Source organism: Hemicordylus capensis, chromosome 6, assembly GCF_027244095.1.
Source record: "Hemicordylus capensis ecotype Gifberg chromosome 6, rHemCap1.1.pri, whole genome shotgun sequence".
Taxonomy (NCBI): Eukaryota; Metazoa; Chordata; class Lepidosauria; order Squamata; family Cordylidae; genus Hemicordylus; species Hemicordylus capensis.
The window spans coordinates 44,425,196-44,445,240 of record NC_069662.1 but is presented as its reverse complement, the minus strand read 5'-3'; the positions used below and the strand labels follow the sequence as shown (position 1 = coordinate 44,445,240).

General features: G+C 44.7%; 1 protein-coding gene across 3 annotated transcripts in view; it reads left to right on the top strand.

Moving 5' to 3' along the window:
• Positions 1-20,045, top strand: part of CAVIN1 (caveolae associated protein 1) — a 43,478-nt gene that overhangs the window by 2,582 nt on the left and 20,851 nt on the right. The window contains exons 2-3 of one of the 3 annotated variants that reach the window (XM_053260558.1): positions 4,245-4,356; positions 4,672-5,136. In XM_053260558.1, coding sequence (XP_053116533.1) covers positions 4,717-5,136 — 420 coding nt within the window. In that variant the 5' untranslated portion in view covers positions 4,245-4,356; positions 4,672-4,716. Of the gene's footprint in view, positions 1-4,169; positions 4,186-4,244; positions 4,357-4,671; positions 5,137-20,045 lie in introns of those variants that run through there. The other 2 variants (XM_053260559.1, XM_053260557.1) reach the window with 2 other exon arrangements.

Below are 20,045 nucleotides of genomic sequence, written 5' to 3'. Positions count from 1 at the left end.
CCTTGTGTAAATGGAAGCCTTCATATGAAGCTTTCTTATATCGAGTCAAGCAATTGTTCCATCCAGCCCAGTGCTGTTTATTCTGACTGGCAGTTTTCCCAAGACTGAAGCAAAGATTTTTATGGGAGATGCCAGGAATTGAGTCTGGGATCATCTCTATGCAAAACATGTGATGAGCTATGGTCCCTCCAATTTTTTTATTGCATCATGGTGTCAACTGATAGCCATGGCAGGAGAGAGAGCCTTTTGCATCCCAGTTCAGCAAGAGTATATACAGTACCCCATTAAGAAGAGGCACCCTTTGCTTACAACACTTTCCAGAAGAGAGGAGATCTGGTCTTGTGGTAGCAAACATGACTTGTCCCCTTAGCTAAACAGGGTCTGCCCTGGTTGCATATGAATGGAAGACTTGATATGTGAGCACTGTCAGATATTCTCCTTAGGGGATGGAGCTGCTCTGGGAAGAGCAGAAGGTTCCAAATTCCCTCCCTGGCATCTCCAAGATAGGGCTGAGAGAGATTGCTGCCTGCAACCTTGGAGAAGCAGCTGCCAGTCTTGGTGGACAATACTAAGCTAGAGAGACGAGACCAATGGTCTGGCTCAGTATATGGCAGCTTCCTATGTCCCAGAAAACCTTTTCAGTTTCCCCAGTTAAACTACAACTGCAGCGGGGAAATGACTTGACTAGCAAGCCAGAGGCTGTCAGGTTCGAATTCCCACTGGTATGTTTCCCAGACTATGGGAAACACCTGTATCAGGCAGCAGTGATATAGGATGATGCTGAAAGGGAGATGGCAATGGTAAACCCCTCCTGTATTCCACCAAAGCAAACCACATGGCTCTGTGGTCTCCAGGAATCAACACCGACTTTACTTTAGCTTCTCCTACTGCTTATATTCTGTAACTGCAGGCATCTCTGAAGAGGGTTCAGGAAGGAAGCATGAAGCCCACATAAGCAGTCATCAAAGAGACATGGGTCTAGGATTGCCAGCTAGCCAGCATTTTATTGGCTTGCTTAGAATTCTATTCTGTAAATTGGTTGTCAGGATTATAGGATGCAAAGCCAGAATAAGTTCTAGCCGAGTAGTTTTAGCTATTAATGAGCAAGTGTCTCCTGTCATAGCGTACAGATATGCCCTAATAAGGCATCACAAGGGGGTAGCGACTGTATTTGTAACAGTGACTGCACACACTGTGTAAGCTTTCTGCTGTGTATGTACATTCATGCACACTGTGCTGCTTCCCCACAGCTTCACCCCAACAAGAGTAAACCATAGGGATGGCTGCTAGCATATTGCAGTATGTGCTTCTCTCAGATGTCATGTCAGTCAGCTAGTCTTTATTTCTACATAACCACAGACTATTACAATACAGAGCTTGAAATAACAAAAAAGGGTGCTGCATACATGCAATGCAACACAATACATCCATTTGTTATTTTACAGTTGCAAAAAACGGTTTATACTAGGAAAGATGAGAAGCTTAAAAAATAGTGCAACTGTTAACTTAGATTACCTCTGTAACACACACAGCAATTGACTGTATGGAGCTTTTCAGCAACTACCCCAGAAAGAGCCATTTGATAGGAAACTTATTTGTCTAGATTAAATAGCAAAAACAAATATTTTGAGCATCAAAACATCCTGTTAATCTACTACAAAGCCCCAAGATGGACTGTTTTCTATTCATATATGATATAATGGGCAACATAGGGAGCAGGTTCCATAGTACCTAAGAGATGGAACTACTTATCAGAATCTTGCTTGTGCTGTGAATTAATTAGATAATCTGAGACAAACCACTCCCTCTCATCCTCAGCTGAAATATCAGTATAATAATACTTGCCATAACATTGTAAGAATAACAACAGGATAATTAACACAAAGTGCTTTGAGCACTCATGAGTATTATAAAAATGCTAAGTTGTATTTAGGCTGCATATGCATAACAGTTGATTGATCAGAATTCCCAAATATCTGTCATCGAAATATGTCAGGGGCATTACTTGAACACAGTTTCATTCAAGTTATTCTCAGAAAAGGGGATATCAGTTCCTGAAAGTAACTTTGCTGTACATACCTGTACAATTCAAACAAATTAGTATAATGGAAAAGCAAATGATCTGAAATGGTCTCTCAGATCTCAGTAGGAGTCTTTACCAAAGACTTTATCTTTACTTTTTTAGCACTTTCATACTGACAATTGTCTACATCTCAGGAGACAGATAATACTCCTAGCACCACTAATGTTGGAGTATGACCTGTCTCCTGAGATGTTGACAAGTAGTGAATTTGAAAGTTATTTATACCAACTGCTTGCAAGTAAATGTTCTGTTTTGTATTTGAGGGACAATTATCTGCCAATTTCTGTAATTGCAGCCAGTAAAGAATTAACACCTTGGGCTGGATGATCAGATGATCACTAGCCTCAACATGCAACCAGGATGGGGTCGTGTCAAGAGCGTGCACACCCTGATGTCACTGAAGGATGTCCCATTGCACTGTCAGGGTGTCCTTTAATTGTGTTCTTGAAGCATCCTTAAACAGGGCTTTGGAGCATGTGTAGAGGAGTGATTCAGATAAACAACCCTCTTGTGATTAAAGAACGAGATATCTTTAGTGTCAGGATGTCATCCAGTGATGCCAGGGAGGGTGCACTCCCAGTGTAACCCCATCCTGATCATGTATTGAGGCCAGTGATTCTCCAAACAGGCCTCTTGTGTGTGCTGGTCTGCATGGTAAGCCTACCACTGCTCTCGACACAGCATCTGGTGTGCCTCCAAGTAAACATAAAAGAGTTCTTTCTGGGTTACTGGCAGGAGGGGCACAAAGAGAAGACACTCGTGACTTTAGATGTACTGAAATGTATAACATTGGCTGATTTTGAGGGAGGGGTTTTGCTCACTATCCTGGTTGCCAAGAAATGCCATGTGTCAGGGCCAGAGTAGTGGGCAGCCCTGCCAAATCTGGAGCTGGAGGGTGTGATATCCAGCTTATTGTCTCTGAAATTGATCGTAGAGTTGGAAAGAGCCTAAAGTATAGCAGGTTGATGGTTGCCATAGTGTTTGCTTACTCAGAGATGTGCTACACCCACTACAGAAACAGCAACTTACCCAGGGCCATCCAGACAACTCGATTGTGAGCTCTTTGTGGACAGGGAGCCGTCTTATTTATTTATTTATTTATTTCCCTGTGTAAACTGCCCTGAGCCATTTTTGCAAGGGCGGTATAGAAATCAATCAAATAAATAAATAAATAAATAAATAAATAAAAGCTAAGCAGGGATTTGAACATGGGATTCTCACATCCATGATCCAAGCTCTGCACCAGATTTCCCAACATTGTGGATCATAAGGAGAGGTCAAGGTTCACCATGCCAGAGGTGACTGAATAAAACAAAGAAAACAGCTTTATTGGACTCACTTGCAAAACAGCCATTCATAGAGGCTGTTCTCATGAGGAGCCTGGTTGTCTCATGGAGGGTAGGTTGAACCCTGCCTTTTCCCCAGACCGCCTGCACAGTCATATGAATAGCCCCATAAACTAATTTATTGTTTCATATTGGGAATGGGAACTATTGCATACTAGAAATGTTTTCTGAAACGTCTGCCTCTTTCCTGGTTATTAGAAACAGATCTTGGGATTTTCTTTTTTATGGGTACCATGCACCAGAGGAGGGTAGAATGTTAAATTGCTGTCAAGAAGGCATCCTTTGCTGCCTTTATAGACTGCACCAGAATACAGCCACAGTTATCCTCAAACCAGCCCTTTGCACAGATCCAGCTCAGGATTGGATTTCACACTGTGTTTCCTCTCCGGAAAGTTGACAGTTGATAGCTGCAGCAGACAAGTGTGTCCTTGCTGTACAATCATCTGATCTATCTTCATCACATACCAAAGAACTCCCCTTTTCATGCAGATAAGCTTTCTGAAGTGTATTTGAGCTGGACGTGCTGGCTCTAGTGAGCAGATCTCTGTTTATGATCTCAGTAGCACAGCCAGCTATGTGTGGTGAGTGATTTGAGCAACATGTGTACTAAATTGTCACATGCGGCCTTTAAAAAGAAACATGAAGCCTTGTGCAGACCTGGCTAAAGTCGAAGTCTTCAGGTTATCCCAGCTGTAACTCTGTGCAGTTGTTGCCAAGCAGCTACTCCTTCAGCATTTGCAGTTATGCTCAGAACAGGTCAGTTTCTCTCTGGTAGCTTTGCACAAAGCACTTGTTTGTTTTTTACCCTCTGTCAGATTTCTCAGAAATCTCCCTAGGAATCCACACACACACCCCCAACTGTCTAGCAAAAGCAGAGGCTGTTAAGAGTGTGGAGTTCTGCATTCCGCTGCGAGAGAGAGCAAGTGAGTAAGTGAACCCTGCCTGTGCTTGCATGCTGAAGCTACTGCCTCCTCTCCAACTATTTTAATCATTTCAGAAAAAAAGGGGTGGGTCCACCAGGCATTTGGCAAGAGATTTCTTTCCTCCAGTTGAGGTGGAGTCAGCCAATTGCCTGAGAGCTTGGAAAATTTTGCAGGACAGTTTCCCCAGACAGCTTTGCAAGGGCTGTGCCATTTCAATTGAAGCATACATCCACGCACTACGCTCTTGGCTTCTGGCTCGCCTTCCAGTTCTGAAAGATCTCAGATTCAGCCTCTCCTTCCCTCTCTCTTGTCCCTGCAGTGTCAGACTTCTCCGGGCTCTGCTAGTCAGGACTCCTCAGCAACCATGGCAGACACCACCCTTGAGATTGTTGAGCAGCCAACGGCCTCCGAGGTCTCTGAGGAGCCAGCAGGTGAGGAGCCCATCAAATCTGACCAGATCAATGGCGTTATGGTGCTCACTCTTCTGGACAAGATCATTGGGGCTGTTGATCAGATTCAGCTGACACAGAGTCAATTGGAGGAGAGGCAGCAAGAGATGGATGGTGTGGTGGCCAGCATCCAAGGGGAGCTGGCCAAGCTCACCAAGGCTCACACCACCACCAGCAATACGGTTAATAAGATGCTGGAGAAGGTCCGCAAGGTCAGCGTTAATGTGAAAACAGTTCGGCAGAACCTGGAAAAGCAAGCTGGGCAAATCAAGAAGCTGGAATCCAATGAGGCAGAGCTGCTGAAGCGTAGGAACTTCAAAGTCATGATCTACCAGGTAAGGTGCCTTTTGATATCATGTCTTTTTGATTGGCGTAAAGGCCCTCTGGGCTAGCATGATAGTGCCTCTTGCCCCCTATATAGGGCTTATGAAGACTCGCATATTACAACACACCATATATAGGATCTTCAGGACTCAAGTTACCACTGGAATCTTAAAGCGGGAGAAAGCTGAACATTACAATGCATTGCACTGAGATTCTGCTAAGATTCCAAAGCTGTCCTTAAGCAACCCACACCAGTGCAAACGTTGTGGGAATTTGTCGAACACTGTGGAGTGGGAGATATTTAGTCATATGGCATCAGGGAGCCAACTGATATCCTTAAAGCTACAAACACTGAAAATCCCATCTCAGTTTCTCTAACATGCATGTTGCGTTATTAATTTGGGAAAGCGGTTTATTTATTTAACTGCCCTCTCCTAGAAAAGATGAGTGGCAGCGAATGCACTCCTGCTTGTTGGGTTTGGTGACAACATTTCCCCCCATGTGTTTGCATTTGCTACTTTGCCTGCAGAAGTAAATCTAATGCTGCATCAGTCACAGATTCTTTCGTCTGGAGTCCTTGACCCTTCAGGTCCTGGAACATTTTGCTGTTTCAGTGAGAGGCGCTTTGTTCCGATTTGCAGCTCTGTTTCCAGCATACTTCCAGGCCAACCTTCAGATCTTTTAAATATCAAACAAACCAAAACATGCAGCTCCAAGCCAGGCTTCCTCTTCTGTGGTGGTCTGGTCTTTGGAGCCTGTGATGGAGGGGAAATGTGGTAAAATGAGATGATTTAACCTGCAGCTTAGGGACAAAAATGAAAAAAATCCAGTGTGATTCCAGAGGTGCTTGAGACAGAAACCCTGCAAAAATGTAGCTGCGTTTCTTACTACCGCAACATGAAACGGGGTCTGGTGGAGGAATCTGGCAAGTAGCTGACCAATATAGCTCTCTGATTCACAGCTTGAGCATTCCCAATTATATCATGCCTCAAAGGCGGGAATACTCCAGTATATAAGGGTTACGAACACCACCAGACCAAGTTTATAAATACACTTAATCGGAAGCCCTGTAAATAATTCTGGGGAAGATTTGGGCCCCACTGGTTGAAAAGTGAGTGGGTGGGATATAGCAAAGAGAGGATGAAAAAATAAAGAGAGGAAATTAGGGAAATCCGCCTGCTTCATTATTTCTCAGAACGTTTTACAACTGTTCGTGCAAACACCAGGGACAGCTTCTGAGCTCAGCCAGGTTGGGGCTCACTGAGGGCCCACAGCCATTAGAGGTCTCACCTGGCCAGCTGACACTGCATCTCCTAGTACTGGAGGCATTGGTGGTGTGAACTGGGTGACAGACCCACACTGTTGCTGTGCCCAGCATCCCCATTCCAATGGAAGCATCCCCCAAGGATCCTCTTGAGGATATTCCCCTTGTCCACGAGACTTACGCAGCAACAACTCCTCTTCCCAGCCTCCGCACTGCCCAATGAGCTTTTCTCCAGAGACCCTTGCAGAAAGAGGAATTGCTGCCGCCGTTGCCGCCACCACCAAAGATCTCCCACCATTTACCTATAGAGAGGTTGGGAGAAGCTGCTGCCCACCACCTCTCCCCGAGATCAGGGACATCATATACAATGTGCCAGGGCCCCCAGCAACCTAGCTCCAGCATGAACAAGCACCCTTTTGTCTGAAGTATTTTCTCTCCCCTTTCTCTGTAGACTAAATAATTCCATGACAGGAGCAAAATGACTGGGCTCCTTGGAGGAAGAGCGGGATATAAAATGTCAAATAAATAAATAAATAAAATCCTCCTGGGTGTTGGAGCAGCCTGATTTTGAATAAGTGCTCAACTGAGGCCTGGGTGCCAAGTGTTGCAGATTGCAAGAAGTAGGCCTTGGAATCAATAGCGCACTCTCAGAGTCCAATTCCCATAGAATAAACCAGATGGTGGTTCGGTTAGGTGTTGGACTGGTGTGGTGTAATGGTTAAGAGAATGAGCCAAGAGTGACAAAGTTCCTGACTCATATTGCCAGCCTGGAGCCAGTTGGATGGCATTAAACAAATAACTAACTAATTTGTCTCAGCCCTGCATCTGTAATATGGAGATGATTATATTCTCCTAGAGTACATGGTTGGTTGTTCTAATGGTTCCTGAAATAATGTGCATGGACTGCTCAGAGAATTTAGTCAGAAGTGCAATATTTACACTGAGTTTGCAATCCTTTGCCTAGTTACCTAGGAGTAAGCCCCATTGAACTTGGGGACTTGCTTCTGAATAAGCATGCATACAGTTGGACTGCAAGTGTCTTCATCACCATCATGAAAATCATCATCATCATTAGAAGGCTGCTGGTGTGGTGTAGCTCTTAGAATGTCAGACAAGGAGTGGGGAAACCCAGGTTTAAATCCTCATTCAGCCATGGAGTTCACAGGGTGATCCTGGTCTCCCACTGATTCTTAACTAAGCCAACCTCTGATGAGGGCTGATGTGAAGAAAAACTGGAGGGAGGGAGAACCTTGCTTGCTTTCTTGAGTTCCATGGAGGAAGGGAAGGATATAAATGCAGATGACAAAACATACATATTTTCTTGGCATATATCACATGTTGATCATATGTGGAAAAGATAGCTTTTTCAGATCATGTAGATTAGATTTTTTTCCCCTAAACCCCTCCCCCCAAATTGAGTCATCAGAAGTATCCAAGGAACATCCCAGTAAGGTGGCATGTCTTGAAGTACATCTGGCTTATTATTCAGTGGCTCAAGTAGTCACTCCAAACCCATTTTAATTCCATCCCTGATAGCTAGGGAACAGACCCATTTTCTAGTGCTGAAGGGGGAGGCTTAATAAAGATAGACCCTTTGAACCGGTGTAAGTCATGCAGATGAAAAGTGGAAACCAGGGATGTTTTTTCCTACAGCACCCCGAATCCGCATTCTCTGTATATTGTTTCAGCGTCCACTATTTTCATTCTGTTTTGTATCTTCCTTTCCCAACAAGCAGCTCAGAGAAGCATTTGAGCCTCATGACAGCCCTGTGAGATAAGCTAAGCTGAGAAATAAGTGGTTTTCAGAGGCCACCCAGTAGGCATCATGGCTACTCTGGGACTTGAAACTGGTTCTCTACTTCCAAGCACCATGCTCTAGCCACTATGGAGAGACCACGTGTCCCAGGGCCTGACATTTTGCATACATCTTGGAGTCTGGGGTTCACATCCCAGCAGACTCATTGGGTGGCCCTAGCGAAACCCTCTGATTAGTCTTAGTTAGCTTGTCTGTAAAATGGGAATAATGGTATCTGGCTTCACAGACTTGTTGCAGTCATGAAGGAACTAAGGTGGTGTTACAGGATTGTTGTGATAGGTACATTAGATAAGAATGATAAAGCACCTTTGTACACTGCAAAGTTGTCTGCAGAAACAATGAATAAATGCTACCCCAGCGAGCAGGCAGGCTGTCAAAGGCAACTAAACCAGCTCTCCCACATGCAGCCCATCACACAATGACTGATGGATTGTAGAGGCCCTGAAAAGTGCTGGTGATGTGTATATTCCAGAACTTTGCACTGTTGCGACAACTTTTCTCCCCATACAATGTGAAAAAAATAATTTGCTTTCAAAAGGGGATTTTTCCCCACTGAGGTCAGCCTGTACTGTTGTTCTGGATGCTTCTCGCCCTGCCTGGCACTGTTTGCTTTGTTTCAGAACTGCTCTGTCTTGCACACTGGAAATAGCTTGCTTTCAGGCTGAGGAGTGGACGGCACTGCTAACATACTTATTATTAGTATTTAAAATATTTAGACCCCACCCCTCCAGCACACTACTGCTCAGGGCAGCTCACAACATCAGCAAAACAGATACAATGTAAAATAAAGCATTAATGAAGTTAAACAAGTTAAAAGACCAGACTAAAAACAAATTTACACATTTTTAAAGTTTCAAATTACAAATTATTAATAGAAAACTAAATACTGAGAACTAAAAAGCCTACTAGATATAAGCAGCAGATAAAACATTACAAGGCCTGTTTAATTATTTTTTAAAAGCACTGAGTGGGAGAGAGCATGGAGAGAGCATGGAGAAGCTTGTCGGGGAGGGCATTCCAAAGCAGAGGGGCCACAACTGAGGGGCCACGTCTCTAGGCCCCGCCAGCCGGATCTCTGTTAGTGGCCGGGCCTGAGATGCTTAGCAGAGGGCGCTGGCAGGTTCATACGGGCAAATAGGTCTGACAGGTACCCTGGCCCAAGCCGTGTAGAGCTTCAAAGGTCAAGATCAGCACTTTGAATCTAGTGCAGAAGCGGAGTGGTAGCCCGTGAAGGATGATCAGTTTTACCAACCCAGAGCACTTCCATCTCATCTGGATTAAGTTTCAGCTTGTTTGCCCCCATTCAGTCCAGAAGAGCCTCCAAACCCCATTTCAGAGTATCCCCTGCCTCCTAGTGTTTGCTGATTTAAATGAGAGATAGAGCTAGGAGTCATCAGCATTTGATGGCACCGCAGCCCACACCCATGGATTACCTCTCCCAGAGGTTTCATATAGATGTTAAACAGAATAGGGGACAGAATCGATCCCTGGGGCACCTCATTGGCCAAAGGCCAAGGGGTGGAGTAGGCATCCCCAAGCACCACCTTGTGAGTACGGCCCTACTCTAGCGGAGCCACCATTTAACCATGTCCCCAAGTCCCAACCCAGAAGGATACCATGCTCGATGGTATCAAAAGCCACTGAGAGGTCCAGGAGAATGATCTCTGTACAAGAACAATAGAGCTAATGTTGTTCTGCACCTCTTCTGAACTAGCAGCATATAGCCTACAAAAGACTATCTGATTTGAGCATTTGGAAAATCTGGCCTAGGATGACCAAGATGGGAAGTAATTGTGTATGTGTGTGTTGAGGAGTAATCTAGACAAATTATTAACATCAGCCACATCAGAGACAGCAGATATCTTCAGAAGTTATTAAAAAGGTGGTTTGCATGGGTGTGACCATGTGAATATTGCTGTATGTATCTTAATGATTGCTTCAGAGCCCCATCAGATTGAGTAGGTCAATGTGCATGGGTGGGGATGGGCCTTTCGTATGGCCTGATGCTTGCAAAATGCAGCACTTTCGGAGGATGAAACCTTTCTTCTCTGCTGTTAGGACTGAAAAGCAGGAGAGCCAGGGTCTGTCCCTTTACTCTAGGGTTGTTTTACTTTCAGGATTGACCTAGAGTTTCTAGGAATCGGCAGTCTCCACAAGTATTGAAAACAATACTGGAGATTTCAATGGCTTAATGAGAAAAATATTAGAAGAAGAAAATATCCAGGAATAGCTTCAGCCAGAGCTGCCAGCCCTATCTTCTACCATTCCCTGCCTTCTTCGGTCACCTCTGGCTTGTTTCTTTAGGGCAGACCTAACCCTGCCCTACACAATCCCTATTGAAATTTACTGTGACCATGTGAATGTAAGGGATCCGGAAGCATGCTAAGCAATAGGGCTGTCCTCACTATTGGAACTAGGGTAGAGGAAGCCTCCTACCTTAGTTTGGAAGCTGTGCGTGCTCCCAGTATTTGATTGTGTGTTAGATAAAAGCAAGGTTGGAGGCAGGGCGCATGCTCATCTGTCAAGCCCCAGCTGGGTAGGACAAGCGTGGCCCACACAGTTTCTGTCCTCTGCTTCAGAACGAGGTTGGAGGCAAAACTCTCCTACCCAGCTTCTCCAACCCTAATAATAATTGTGAGAACAGCTCTACCATGTAATCATCATTAAGTGATCTCAAAAAGGCACTTGAGAATGACAAATTCCCTCCACATGTGAGCTTTTTTCAGACAGTGCAGAGTACGTTTGTCAGGGAGCCATAGTTAATCTTGGCTCTCTAATGAGTGTATGTGTACATGACACTTGCGTTTGCAAACACAACCTTGTCCCCCCTGCGCACAGACACTTTATATTTTCACATGTACATGGAAAACATCTTGGGTGTATGCTAAAAAATGCAGTGTGTGAATCTGCCTTTTGTGGAAACAGAATGAGGGTGTGGCATTTGTTCTGGCTTGAGGAAGTGAACATGTATGAGTACCTCTTGCACTTTGGAAACGCTGCTTGTTTTCCCACCTGGGTAAGAGCAGTCCTGAAAAATTCAAATTTCCCCACCCCCCACCCCCATTTTTTGCATTGCTTTTCAAAATGTGCTGCTGTTTATAGATAGGTGGTGATATTTAAATGCAACTGAGGCTGATTTTGTTCTTCCCACATCGTTGAATTATATCATGTAATGGTTCCCCTTCATCTGTGTTTGGGGCATCATCCTTAACATGCTAATCTCCTCTCATTTTTTAAAGATACCAGAGGGAGCTTGGGGCAGATGGAGAAAGTGCTTGGACTTTTGAGATCCCTGCTTAAATACCCTCAGTTCAGATGCACTTAATTTTGCATGTGTACCTACTGGCACAGTTTTGGTAAAGACTCTCTCTCTAAAGTTTCTTTACATTTTTCTGAAGTGTAGATTGGTGAAGTACTGATGTTCTCTGCTTTGAATTGCCAAGGATCTGAGGGAAGGAAGAGAACATGATATGGGCTACAGGGTTCCCATACTTGACCACCTGTACCCAAAGCCCCCTTTGGCGTGAACCTTTGTTAGGGACTGCCAGCACATTTCCAAGCTTCCAGGCACAACCACAAGGACTAGAAACTTATCACACACAACCCCTACCCCCCATGATTTTCTAGGGTTCCGAGTTCCATGTTGTATATGAAATTCACATATCCCTGCTGGCAATTAGCATTTACCCTACCATTGTTTACTCTAGCATCTAAACCCTGCTGTCTTACCCGTTCCACAAAGAGATGGCAACTTTAATCTCACTGAGAGCAAAATATGGAGAGAAGTCAATGATATGGTGAAAGCCACAGATTCACACTCGGACACATCCTGAAGCGTAACCCATTAAGCTGTGTCAAAGGCTCCCTCCTTCCTTGGAGTTTCGTGTAGCACAGCAGTCTCTCTTCTTCAGGAAAACACTTGTAACTCTGGATGCCAAAAGGTGATTCTGACAAATGCGTTTTTGTCATTCAGCCGTAAAAATCCAGCCCAGTTAGCGCTTATAGACCCTATAAGGTCATGGCTCTGCCCTCCCCTGGGAACCAGCTTTGGGATTGTTCTCTTCCATCTATTTTTGGTATCGCTCATGGCCTTGAAAAGCTGCAGTTCCCAAGTGACGCCCAGAGAATTCAACTCTGTGGTTCCCATCAGCTCCGTTAAACCAGCATAACCTCACAATAGTCTCTGGTTGTTCAGAAAATGCATTCAAGGTCACTTTTCCTAGACTTTTTTTTTTTAAAGTGTTCTGTATCCAGATGCACGGTATTTCTCATCCCTTTTACAATGGAAAATCTGGTGATGTAGTATTAACATTTTGCTAGCTTGCTGTTTATTTTAAAGTTACTGTGGCTGACAATTTGGCCTTGCTGGAATGCTGTTTGCATTGTCTCAACATACTGAGCTGTACAGCGTAACACAGTCCAGAGTAAAAGCAGACTGACTGAAGGAAGGAAGCAACATTTCCCATTGGTATTCGCAATAAGATAAAGTTGGGGAAGTATAAAAAACATAGCCAGCTTATACTTTGACTGTAAACTCCTTGGGGCAGGGGCTTGTCTTTTTTGCTAAGTGCCATGTATATTGATGGTGTAAAAACAATTATTATCATATTTGTGGTACCCAAAGAAGTGAATGCAGCACACTTTTAAGTTGGAAGTAATTAACCCATTGCATTATGGGTAAAGTAGGATAAGGCTTCTGATCACATTTCTTTACAGAGCTTATTTTCTTTCAAGCTACTATTTACATACATGCTGTTATCTAGTGCTGCAAATCAAGCTGCAGATCCAGGTATATAGGACTCTTGCAAACATCCACACAAAGAGGATGCTTAGGACAGCATTTATAGGGTCAGTTTCCGTTGGGACAGAAAGCACTGGAAACATAAGCTCTGCATGGTCGTCTTCTTTTTTTAAATAAGTGGATAAGCAGGGATTTCCAGAGGTCTAGGATCAAGCATACAGGCAGGCAGTGCTAGGTCCACATTTAATTAAGAAGGCCAAAGTGTTATAGTGGTTAGAGTGCTGGACTAGGACCAGGGAGACCCGAGTTCAAATCCCCATTCAGCCATGAAACTAGCTGGGTGACTCTGGGCCAGTCACTTCTCTCTCAGCCTAACCTACTTCACAGGGTTGTTGTGAAAGAGAAACTCAAGTATGAACTCAAGTATGTAGTACTCTGGGCTCCTTGGAGGAAGAGCGAGATATAAATGTAAAATAATAATAATAATAATAATTCATTTATTTCTTTTTTCTCTTCCTCCAAGCAGCTGAGGATGGTATACATGGCCCCCTTACTTATATCCTCACAACAAGGTTAGGCTGAGAGAGAATGATTGGCTCAATCATCCAGTGATCACTCAGTGATTTTCATGACTGGGTGGGGATTTGAATTAGGGTCTCTTCAGTCCTCCCTCTGCTTAGCACTTTAACCACTACATCATGCTAACTAAAGCAACCCCAAATTCTAAAGCCAGCTCTCTTCTGAAATCCAGGAGTTCTTTCATTTTTTTCAGTTCCTTTTACACTGCCAGTCAAGATTGGTTTCAGCTCTCCTACTGCTTTGGAATTGGGTGCGAGAGTGCATTCCATGATGGCTTTAGACAAAGTAGCTGAATTACCGATTAAACAAGCACCTATTGTTTCTCTCCACTTGCACTCCAGCTGTAATGCTGTTCAGTGAGACTGTGAGAACTACTCACACTGTGACTGTAGCCATGGGGGTGATGGAGAAGGGCAAAGTGAAAAAAGTCCAGAAGAACTGGAGAAAACTCATCTGAAAAAAACATATCTTTTCTCAGGATGTCTTAGTTGTTAACTCAGAAAACTGACAGTCATGGGAGCAAAGCCAAAAGATGCATTTGGATGTTAACACCAGCATAGAAAAGGAGCCTTTCCTACCTTGCCCTGGAGTGTTTAGTTCTTAGCAGTGCATTTGCTTCAAAAGGAATCCACAAAGCCTACCTGAGGCCCCCTTTGCAGAGCACTGGAGTGAATTCTAGATCTGCTGTTCACCTACAAGGCAGGACAAAGATCAGAACAGGAAGCCTTTGTTGATTGTCTATCATGTCCGGAGAAGGAAAAGCAAGTTAAACATTTAGAATACAAAACTCAGGATGTTTAGACTACACCTGCAAGTGTGCCTTTCACTCCACCTTCTGCAGATTATCTGGTGGTATATCAGGGATAGCTTCAGAAAAGGAAAAGAAGATAAAGAAATTTAGGCATTAGGCAACTTTTGCTATTAAGGCTACATAGATGCATTTGCTCTCTGTGCACAAAACTTGATTTTTTTAAAAAGTCAAATGGTAGTCTTTTACCTGGTTAGTATTCAGGGCTAACACATAGGGCTCATAGGGGGAACATTCAGCCAAGCTTCAAGCCCTATGCATGCTTCCAAGAAACAATCATGTGTTCACAAACATTGAGGTAGGAGAAGAGGGAAGTGGTGGTCTGCTAGCCCCAATCTGGGCAGCAATGCAGGGCATTCTTTTCCTCCACCTTCGCAACCGTGCTGGGTACACGAAGTGGGTTGGCCGCCACCGTCCCACCCACATCAGGGCTAGTAGGCAATCTCTTCCTCCTCCTCCTACCTCAGTGTCTGTGAACATAACACCATTTATCAGGAGGACACTAGAAGCTTGACTGGACACTCCTCATACCTTGATTTTGATCGTGAGAATCAAGCCATAACTTGTCCTCCAGAGTGAAGCTATTATTGCATTCCTTCCAGCATTAAGAACTTCAAATAAATGAATTAAATGGTGCTCAACTGAAATCACTATCAGCCTGTTCTGTTTAGATATTCCACAATATTGGTAGCTCCTGAATATGTTTATTTTTTAATCCCTTATCCTTTATCATGTATTATTTCTGTGTATTATAAAAAGTCAAGTTGGGTGTCGTCGTCCCCCCTATTTAGTATTCAGATCTAACACATAAGGCTCATGCTTAAAATCAAAATCGGGGTAGGAGGAGCTAGTTAAGGTTAGGGAATTCCAGATTGCCAAATTTGATGAGGAAAGGGTTGAAATTTGGCCTTTCATTCTAATAATGAATGCTAGGCTTGTGAGTTAATATAATGTTCATTTGCTTCAGAATTCTAAAAAGGGCATCTTTGATTTAGGTTTTGCAATATGAACATTTATTTTGATAATTTAATTATCTGAATAATCAGCTAAAAGCCTAATAATTAACTAAAAATACCCATATCTTTATACTTGACGAGTGGCTCTAATTTTTTGGATGTTTTCACATGTGAGATTTAACTTGCCTTTGAACTTCTGTGCTATGTAAGAGAACGTACGATAGTTACTGTGAAAGCAGAGAAGAGGGATTTGCAGTGCAAATAAGTATTCTGACCAGCGTAGGTTTTATATTCTCATTACATGCCGTTAATTGCACCTTTAAGAGTATGTGAAAACACTCTTGAGTCCTTGGAAGTGGAAGTTCCTCCATTTCGTTGCTAGTTAAAACATCCCTCAAAACACAGCCTCCTTTTTAATTCCCTCCCCACCCCCAAAGTGAGGCTCTCTCTAATGAAGGAGCTGGGAATGTCCAATAGGACCACACAGTACTATACACCCTTCAGTATCAGATCAAAACAGGCGCGAATGTGGCTGCATTCAGTGAATGAGTGAGTGAGAACCATAATGAGCAGACATTCACAGCAGGGGTGGCACCAAGTTTCTGGCTACCCAGGGACAAAGCTATTCAGTGGGTCCCCCATGGGCTGCCACTCTGCCCCCCACCCTGTCCCAAGCAACATGTTCCCTTGTTGTCCCAGCTTACGGGGAGTGGGTGAGAGGTAGTGATGATAGTCCAGTGAGTGGCTGCCATCTCTCACCCTTCCCCTTGGAGAATGAGGAGAAAGCGGGATGCACTCTGGTGGCAGCAGCCCTTCTGCCTCATGCTGAGTGTGTGTAATGATCCTCACCTGAATTGTGACTGAATCTGATCCTGAGGAGGTAGGAGCTCAACTAGACACAGTCCCAGATTGCAACACCAGATCAGAGCCTGAAGGAACCCCAGAACCCCTAGAAATGTCACCCCCAGAGCCCAAACTCCCCAAAGAGCAGGTTCTTCCTTCACAGTTCCACTCCCCAATATCTTCATGCTAGTGCTGGTAACAGGCTAGGCAGATCTGAGAGAGACAAGGAGTGCCAGACTTAGGCCAGAAGCAGCCACTGGATCTCCCCATCTCTCTACCCTGGCTGCCTCTCATGCGTGCGCACTGCTCACACCACCCAAGCCTCAAGGGCTGGCCATTTGCCTCGAAATCAAACTGATAACATTTCCTTGAGAAAAGGGAATGTTAGCAGTTAGTTTGGGCACAACCAGGCGATCGTCCAGCCCGCCCGCGGGGTGAGCAGCACGAGAGCAAGAGGCAGGTAAGGGAGATGCTGCTGTTGCTTCTGCGCCCTGCTCATCGGTACCAGCCACCACTGGCCAGAAGGCTGCCCCTTTAAGGCTTTCGCTCTCCAGGCAAGGAGGCAGAGCCCCAGAGCAGTAGCCTGAGCTTCAGAGGTAATGAAGGACTCGGTCTGCCTCTGACAGGTGTTGGAGCAATTTGTCCCTTGGGACTATGTGTGGTTCTGCAACCCTGTAATGTAAACTGCCCTGAGCCTTTTTGGAAAGGCGGTATAAAAATTGAATGAATGAATGAATGAATGAATAAATTACATTAACCCTGTCCTGTCCCATTGGTTCTGCTTTGAGGAACAGAAAAGAGGGTGGGAGGAGCTGGAGCCATTTCCTTCCCCTCCACTTACCAAGGGGGGAAAGCCATTGATGAGTCTTTTTGCAAGGGCCCCTCTCTCTAGACAAGCGGGCCCTCCTCTCAGAGTCCCCATCAGCTGAACCTCCGAGGACAATGGGAAATGCCGAAATAACTACTCACCTGGTAGCCTGTGACATGAATGATCTCTAGGCGGGGGAGCTTTAGTGGAAATGACTGACGGCTAAGACCTAAGACTTGGGTCCCGGGCTGCAGTAGGCTCCTTTGCTTGTGCGCTCCTGCTGCCATTGAAATGACTTGGCCTGTGCACCTGATGGCTGTGCTGGTGCAGAAGCCTTTGGATCCCTCGTTGCTGCCCACTGATATGCGTTTTCCTCACCTTAGCCTGAGAAGATCCATGGGGCGCCCTGCGAACCTTCACCAGAGAGTGTGCCCTTTGACCTTTCGGAAGACAGTGAGCCTTTTGACACTTCTGGAGAGACTTTGCCTTCTGGCCCTTCACCAGGGAATGTGCCGTGGCCCCAGCCAGCACAGGAGGAGAAGGGAGGCAGCAGCTTTGGGCCACTGGAGGCAAAGCCATCTGCGGATCATGCTGAGCTTCTTCTCTTGAAACTCTGAAAGCAGCCAGCCTGGCCCTTGCTGCTTGATGGCTCCTAGCTCTGAAGGCTCTGCCCCTTGTTCTTGTCGAGCAGTCCTCCGCTTCATTTTGGCTGTGTAGGGAAGCCCCCTGATTTAGTGATTTCTGCTGCCTGCTTTTGCTTGTGCTGCTCCTGGGAGGGAAGAACAAAAGAAAATCAGGCCACTCCCAAAACTGGGAGTCCATGCACTGTTCAGACCCTTTTTGCCTTTCTATAAAGATGGAAGGGAGTCTTCAGTTAATTCTGCAGAGGTACCATTTCAAGTGGTGGGTGGGTACGCATGTGCACAAGATGCTGCATAGTCCAAAATCCACTTGTGGATACAATTAAGATTACACTGCTAAAACAACAATGTAGTTTAACAGCATTTTCTGTAGTCATTTTATTTAACAACAAGGCACCAATCAGCACAGATCAAAGTAACCTTTTTTGCAAGAGGATTTGCATCTTTTGTGTGCAGACCAATTGCTCAGGGCCATTTAATAGTTTATAACAAGAGTCAGGAAAACAGTCAATGAGTTGACCATGGATCTAGGTGCTAATAAATTAAAATTTCTTTTAATTTTTAAATAAATTTGTATTCTGCCTGGAGGTTCAGACAAACCTCGCCTGAGGATCTTAATAGGCGGAAGGGTTCATAAGAAGGCATTCCCTTAAATACCATGGGCCCAAGCTGTTAAGGGATTTATAGGTAATATCCAGCACTTTGTATTTTGCCTGGAAACCTATTGGTAGCCAGTGTAGAACTTTTAGAATTGGAGTAATATGGTCTCTACAAAATGTCCCGGAGACCAATCAGGCTGCAGCATTCTGCACCAATTGCAGCTTCCGGACTATGTGCAAAGACAACCCCACATAGAGTGCATTGCAGTAGTCAAGCCTGGAGGATACCAGCCTGTGCACCACAGGAAAGAGCACAGTTGGCAAACCAGTCAAAGCTGATAGAAAGCAATATTTATTTTATTAAACAGTTGTCTCTCACCAACTGTGAGGGTTCCGTTCCAGGAAACCCTTGCGGTTGGTGAATCTGTGGTTGGGAAGCAATAGGGAATCATTAAAAATGGGGTTAGGGGAATTGCAGTCGCAAAATGACAAAAAAATACAGTTAAAAAATAGAAAAAATTCCTCCTGACCCCCAGAAATGACCCCTTGACCTTCAGAAATGACACCCCCCCCAAATCCCCGGAAACTGCCTCCTGACCCCCGGAATTGACCCCCTGACCTCCAAAATCACCCCTAAAACCCCACAAATTTCCCCAAAAGGTCGCCAAGCCGTGGATACTTGGGTCATAGTTGGCGAGATCGGTCACAATTTCCCGGTCGCGGATACACAAATCCACAATTGGGGAACCTGTGATTGTCGAGGGACGATTGTATGCCGCTTTTCAGCAAAAAGGTTCTCAATGCAGTTTACAAAGAAAAAGAAAGTTCCCTGACCCCAAAGAGTTCACAGTCTAAAAGCAAGCACAAGGTAGACACCAGCAGCAGCAGCTGCTGGGACTGCACTATGTGGGGGTTGGATTGGGTCACTTTTTCTTCACCTGCTAAATATGAGAGAATCACCACCACTTTGAAAGGTTCTTCTTTGCCTAATTAGAAGTAGTAATTTATTTGTTATTAATAACTGGAAAACATTGAGCAATGATGTCTAAAGCATAGGAAGGAGACTGCTCCAGCCCCGTATCCTGACTGACACCCCTCTGTTAGGAACGTGTCACACTTTTCAACCCTCTTAGCTATATTCCAGGCCAGTCTTGTCTTCTGGCTCCCCGGATAGTCTCCCAAGCCCTGTAGAGCTGCTGTTGCCCACTGCCCTGGAATTTCCTGAACATCACCTGCTGCTCATTTGCACATTTAGGCTGTAGCCCTCGTTCATCTTATGCTGGTTCTCCAGCGAACTTATTTTGGGAGCAGATTATTTTAGAACTGCAGCTTTAGTGACTTGTCATAAACTCTGAATACTCCAGGTGGACTGGGGTACTGGTCCTTTCTATGTACTATCTAATTCTTCTAGCCCTTTCCATGTCTCCTGAGGACAGTGCATGGAAAGGGCTAGAAGAATTGATGCCTCTCCGCTTCACATGCGCTACGAGCCTGCAACGCTGAACCTATCTCCCTGCTGTTTGTTTATATCTATGTAAATTGCTTTGGGAACTTCTGTTGAAAAGCGGTATATAAGTGTTTGTCATATTTGTTTGTTATCTAGGCAGCAGGAATTGGGTGTGGCGAATTCTGTATTGTGTTGTGCTCTGGAGCTTCATTTCAGGTCTGCTCAGCCATCATGCAAACAAGCCTGCCCTGACATAGGGCATTTCTTGGCAAAGCTTTGTCCAGAGTGAAGTGTGTGCCAAGCATGCAATAGGCCAAGTAAACAGAAATAAGCTTCCCAAATTTTTTTGTGATGGGAGGAATAAAGACCTCATAAATAATCCCACCGAGATCTATTTTCATCGTTCCAAAAACCTTGT